The sequence below is a fragment of the Sinocyclocheilus grahami genome, unplaced genomic scaffold (genome assembly GCF_001515645.1).
Source record: "Sinocyclocheilus grahami isolate Dianchi unplaced genomic scaffold, SAMN03320097.WGS_v1.1 scaffold580.1, whole genome shotgun sequence".
In the NCBI taxonomy this organism is placed as follows: domain Eukaryota; kingdom Metazoa; phylum Chordata; class Actinopteri; order Cypriniformes; family Cyprinidae; genus Sinocyclocheilus; species Sinocyclocheilus grahami.
In genome coordinates, this window is record NW_015505759.1 from 524,990 (window position 1) to 531,803 (window position 6,814).

Sequence of the window (6,814 nt, forward strand, 5' to 3'; positions counted from 1 at the left end):
ACCCAACGATTTAGCATGTCTCGGAACACATCATTGATAAATGACTGAAATATAGAAGGACTGTTGGACAGCCCGAACGGCATAACAATATACTCGTAGTGCCCAGATGTAGTGGAGAAGGCCGTCTTCCACTCATCCCCCTCCCGGATACGGATGAGATTGTAAGCACTGCGAAGGTCCAGCTTGGTGAAATACTTGGCCGTCCGCAGTTGTTCCAAGGCTGCTGGGACTAGTGGTAGGGGGTGGAGGTCGTCGAGAGCGGATGAGGTTGTCAATGCGAATCGCCAGCTCAATTAATTGTCCCAGAGAGCTACCCTCATCCCGGCAGGCCAGTTCAGATTGTAGGTCGGCATTGAGTCCCTTGCGGAAGAGGAGCTTGAGGGGATCATCCAACCACCCTGTCTGAGCAGCGAGCGTGCGGAAGGATAGTGCGTAGTCAGCTGCTGAACTTTTTCCTTGACGGAGGGATAATAACTGCTCGCCTACCTCTTTGCCACCCTCGGGGTGTTCAAACACCTCCTTGAAGCGTTGAATGAAACTGGTAAATGAGGGGAAAACGATGCGGTCCTCACTCCACACCGCCGTGGCCCAATCCAACGCCCTACCAGTTAGGAGCGAACAAACAAAGGCAATGCGGCTACTGTCCGTGGGGTATAACATGGGCTGTTGATTAACGAACATCGAGCATTGGAGCAGAAACCCCTTACACTTCGTGGGTGATCCATCAAACTTTTCGGGAAATGCCAAGCGAGGGCTGGTGGTGACGGCAGCCGTTGCCGGAGCGTGTGGAGGTGGGTTAAACGGCGGAGAGCTCTCCTCGGGTGGTGGTATCCGCAGAGCTCGCAGAGTCGTTACCAGCTCCTCTGTGAGTGAGGTAAGTCAGTTAAGCTGTTGTTGCTGAGAAGCCAGTACTGACGCATGAGCGGTTACCTCCGTGGTGAAATTATAGAAAGCCGCTGGATCGACTTGTGGTGAAGTCTTCTGTAATGACGATTCAGTGACGTTGGGATCCGTGTGCAGCTTTATTAACAATCAGACAGGCAAAGTTCAGTCAACAGTATACAGGGGTAACGTAGGCAAGGCAGAATCATAACCAGAGTCCATGCAAAGGGTCAAGGCCGGCGGCAGACAGAGGAGAGAGTAAATCCAAAAACAGAGCAAGGTCAAAGAGGCGAGCAGCGAACAATCAGACAGGTCTAAACAATCCAGGTAGGCAACAGGTAATCAAACAAGGTATGAACGCTCAGTAATGTCAGCAGTAGCAAAAACAAGACTTCGCAACAAGGGTAAGGTAGGCACTGCCTAAATAGTCATGGTGATGATCAGCACCTGTGCATGTAATCAATATCAGGCATGGGGTGATGGGAAATTAAATCCTAAGGAACAGTTAGTACTCCGGTGACGGTTCCCTCTGGTAGGGATCGGAGGGAGCCACAGAGGCTTGATTTGTGACAGACACAGCCACAGCACTGGTTTGCGTCTCTGAGCAACATGACCGTGTTTCGTTCCTGAATGAATCAACCGTTTAAATGATTCGGTTCAATCGCAATGACTCACTTAAGAGTGACTTGCTGTCACCTACTGGCGGTTTTACATTTCAAGTATCTTTTCATTTTTAAAATCATTGCAAGTGTCAGTATACAACATTTCATGTTTAAAATATCAAAACATTTATGCATGTGTAACTGCAGGTTAAAGCATTCCATGTCCCTCTGAGCTGCATTAACATGTGTAAATACATCTAAATGCCACTTCATATGCAACTTCTGCAAAGATTAATTTTGTTGATATTGATTTAATTTGTTTAGTAACAGCCTAAATGTATTATAATAATTGACTGGTTATATGTAAGAATTTGACTTAAAAGATTATGCACACTTTTAGAAAAAATGGCTTTTATATAGGTAAAAATGCCCGTTAAAAAAAATTAAATAATAATAATTTTAAACTTATTGGAAAAGATTAATTTATATCACTGCTGTGAACTGACCACACAGAATATTAAATATATATCAAAAACTTTAGGAGTCAGCTGTCCACGGTAGTCCTTATATCAGCACAATAACACACTTGTCTAATTATCTTTAACGATAAAATTCCAGAAAATATTTAGATATTTTTTGTCAATATCGCACAACCCTAAGTACTGACACAAAATGATTTGCAACGGTCGCTTGTCACGCCCAGTGTAGACAGCCTCAAGCTGTTGGTTTATTTATGTTTTTTTTTTGTTCTTTTTGGTTAGTAGAAGTTATGAATGGCCGGTAACTTAATTTAGTAGCCAAATTGGCTGGTGAGTGAAAGAGTTACTTTCAATCCCTGATTGCATTATATGCTTTGAAACCAAACACTAAGACATAATTGGGACATATAGAGTGACTACTGATATTTACAGTATATGCATTTTATACACAGTCTATTCTACCACCTGATGTATCAAATGTGATAGGGTGAATTCAGGTAAAGTGGGACACTTTTTGTAAAACGTATTATTTACACGTTTTTTATACGTTTATTTATAATTTTTTTTTATCATGTCTTAAATAAAAACACATGATTTATTAACACGTATTCAATGACATATTTAACAAACCCCAAAAAACACAGTATAGCCTAAGCTATGAATACATTTCATCAGTTCACTCAATTCACGTGTAAAATTCAAAAAAACTGAGAACATGTTGTGTTGACATTAAATGACACGAAGTCAGAATATTGATGAAAACAAACTCTACAACATTAAAAATGTGACAAGCAACAACAAATAAGCTAACAAAAATGTAACAGAAAACGTTTTTACATATGGTTACTGTTTCTCTTATTTTCTCTAAACGCTTTAAATGAACTTTAATTGACTCCATATTTTAAAGCTTATATTTTGCATCAACATTTTGCTCCTCTTATCCTTTCGTCAGTCCACAGATTGAACTCCATGCCTTGCCTTCTTTTCTCTTTCCTTTCTTACATCTGACTTGAATTTCCTGGCTGCGACTCATTTCGGTTTTCTAAAAAAGTAGATTATAGTCTACGTGTCAACATGTTTTATTGTTTGCATTTTATTCCGTTAACTGTAGTATCGAATAAAACAGGAACTGTCAGGATATTTGTTTACATTTAATGAGCAACCATTAAAAAAAAAGTTTTTTTTTTTACATTTGAACATGACGCAGTCCTCTTTAATGTCACATCCACCAGGGTCATATTGCATCAACCAAAACTATTTGATCATTTACAGAAATAGTGTCTCTTTAATAAAGACCATTGTTATGCTCTGAAAGTGTAAACTGATTGAGCACAGTACAGTCAAGTTTAAACGGACCACTTTACCTGAATTCACGGTACTCGCAGCCGCTCCCGACCTGCTCGCGGTTCGGTTTTTGGACGTTCACATATGGCTCACACGGTTTCTAGCAATAACAAGTTGTCAGTTGTGATCGCTAGAGGGAGCCAGAGACCTACATTCTTTTTTTAAATTAAATAATTAGTTATGTACAAACAACATGGCAACATCATTACATATTTGCATTAGAAGGTATAGAACACGCGCATGAAAGAAATAAAATACAACAGGAAAATTAATATAATGAACAGCAACAATAACAAAAAGAAAAAAAACAGAATTTTAAATTTACTGATTAAAGGGCTAGGGTTTTCTATAATGGAAAAAAATGTTTTGTTTCTGTATTAGAAATAAACTCATTATGAAATACACAAAACATTGGTTTCACTTTCAAGTAGGCTACTAGATTTGTGTATATACACAATTTTTGATGGTTGATAACAGCTGGGATTTTGCATAACTGACGAAAACATTAACACTACCAGAACTATAGCCTAGTGCCACACACACACACACACACACACACACACACACACATGAAAAATCAACTTAATTCAAAGCGAAACGTTTTCATACTTCATTGACAGACATAAAGCAATTTAATTCATTTTGTGCAATTTATCAAATACGTTTGTTGATTGTTTTAAACGTATCATTATTTAAGGATGTTCAGACACTTATACTGGAAAACAATACAAAAACACTAAGTGCAAATTAAGACTTTTAAGAAAGTCTTCAGTTTTAATTTAAAGTTAAAGGAATTAGTTGATATGCCTGTAATCGAGTGCATAGTGTAATCAAATGATTTGAATCTTTTAAAATAAATGTGGTCATTTGGGAATGACTTTTAAATTGTTTCTCTATAGAGTTTTTGTTATTATTCCAGCAATACCTGTTCTGTAGGTCCTGTTTTGCATAATGCTAAAACATTTGAAGCTATTTTTTTTTTATTTCCTCACACTCAGTTTTACAAAAACCAGCAGCATTTCAGAGGAATGCCTCTCTGGCATTTACACAACATTTTTGTCCATCTCATAGAAGGGAATCAATTAGAGGACATCACAGGTGCTGAGATACCAATGTCAGGAGTCATGCTCCAATTACTGTCATTATTGTTGCCACTGTTGAAGCTGAACTCCAAAGACAGTGTGGTTTTTGGAGAAGAGCAGTGAATACTCAGTGACCTTGACTACCACGCAACTTGAATATTTTTTGCGGAAACCATGAGGAAGAATTTATACAGTTCGATTGTTATTTAAGAACAGTTAAACAAACAAAACAAAAAAAACTCCAGGGCATTTTAAAGAGATGAATCCAGTGCATGCAAATGGCTTAACTGCTAGAGCAGCTGATGGGGCGATTGTACATTTGTGCATTTTCCTTCATAACTCAGACTATATCTATCTGCCATCTTTTTTTATTGTAATAATTCATGCGTCATTTGTAACATCACTATTAATCCAATAAAACATAATTTCTAAAGCACCAAATTGCTCAACTGACGTTTTTTTTCCTTTAGTATGATCTCCATATTCTCCTTTATCATACGAGACAAAATCCTGATGTATAAAATACAATACTCAAACCACAAATGCAAACCTTTAAGAGGTTTAAATATTTCATCTAAAAATAGATAAAAGCAATAGAATGCTTTTGTTCCATTAACCAACAGCCTGGTGACAAAATAGATAGATCAATTTTTTTTTCAAGGCTTCATAACCTCAGAAGAAAGTACTGAACATCCAAAAAAAAAAAAGTCTGAACAAATCAACCCATTAAATGTTTTATTTGTTTGTTTTTTCCATAACATTCAAGTAATATTTATAAATACAGAATAAAATAAAAGAGATAACTAAAACAGTGTGCTCTTTGACACAGAGCTATGTATGCAATGTGTTGAGTGTTTTTGGTGGGAAGGTTCTTCATAATTACAGGCATAGATCATGTGTTGCAATTCACAGTAGGATTGTTTGTCACGCTACCCAAAAGTACTTTCAAGATTAAGCATAAATATTTCAAATAATAATATTTAAAAGCCAAAAAAAACAATACAACATCAAACTGCACTGGATGTGAAAATCTTACATTTCAAAATTTAACAATTTCTTCAGTGCTGCCTTATGATAACATGTGTGTGTATATGTGTATATATATATATATATATATATATATAAACTTTGCAAAAGATTAAATTAGAAGACTCATTGAAAATATTCAATGAGTTATTTTCCAATATTTTTATATTTTGGTTCTGGTCAGAAGTTTTTCCATTCCTTGTCTCCACAGGAATTTCTTTTTTTTTCTCTCTGTGTAGAAAATAAACAGGATTTTTACTTCTGCAACTCTACTTGCTCTCTATTTTGCTGGTTAATGCAGATAATCTCTGCACCTCCAGTCCTGCTGGAGCCATTTCCACCGGCAAGATCCGCAGAGCTTGAGACGGACACACATTACAGAAGTACGGAAACACTCTCTCGCTAAAGGTGTGCTTGAAGGTGTGGAGGTGAGTGTCAGTGAGAGGATTGAAGAATGACACTTGCCCTCCGTCCCAGTCCAGCTGGACTCTGATGCGTTGGACCTTCTGTTTCACTGCAAGCGGCATGAGAATATCTCCTGAAAGGCCTTGTCCATATCTGCCATTGTGAAAGCCAAGGCGCCACAGACCAGAACTGGACAGATTGTCTCGAGTCTGGATGGCAGACTCTGAAATCACTCCTAAGACCCAGGTGGTGTTGTCCCCGACCTCGACGTCCCAGTAGTGAGTCCCAGAGCTGAAGCCCTCAGAGCCCAGGACGCTTGAATAGCCCTCACATTTGTTTGTGTAAGCCAAGGCCTGTCGACTCCACTGACCAAACCACACATCGCTCAGATTGTCAGAGAGATGCAGGCATGGGTGAGCGGTGTTGGGGTCAAGGATTACAGGAACTACAGATGAACGAGAATGTCATGACATTTGTTTTTCACATAAATGAAATAGGTTTATAATATTTTAGACTATACTTTTAAAAATAATGGGTTCCAAAAGGGGGGGTTTCGTAGTGATGCAATAGAAGAACCATTTTTGGTTTCTCAAGAACCTTTCAGTGAACAGTTCTTAAAAGTATAGAAGCTTAAATGTAACTGCCACGGAATAAAAAAGTAATTATGACTTTTTGTCTCACAATTCTGACTTTTTTCAGAATTGCAAGATGTAAATTCAGATCTGCAATATATTATAAAATCAAAATTGTGAGATATAAACTCGCAATTCCGAGAAGAAAAAAGTCAAAATTGTGAGATATATATGAGCAATATAACATGTGAGATAATAGGCACGAGGTTGGAGTTCCGATTTCACTTGAATATCGCACTCCTCTCAGCCAATCAAATTCGAGGACCAGAAAGAACTGTTCTATAAATATATATATATATATATATATATATATATATATATATATATATATATATACAACGTCTCTTTCTTTTTCTCGACTC

The 6,814-nt window shown here is 37.5% G+C and overlaps 1 protein-coding gene across 1 annotated transcript in view; it reads right to left on the reverse strand.

The window, feature by feature from the left end:
* Nucleotides 1–132: 132 nt before the first annotated feature.
* The window catches only part of LOC107556838 (tripartite motif-containing protein 35-like), an 11,832-nt gene continuing 5,150 nt past the window's right edge, over nt 133–6,814 (reverse strand). The window contains exons 6-7 of the mRNA XM_016240070.1: nt 5,693–6,265; nt 133–863 (exon numbers count right to left, since the gene is read on the reverse strand). Of these exons, the coding sequence (XP_016095556.1) occupies nt 133–863; nt 5,693–6,265 (1,304 nt within the window). The remainder of the gene's footprint in view (nt 864–5,692; nt 6,266–6,814) is intronic.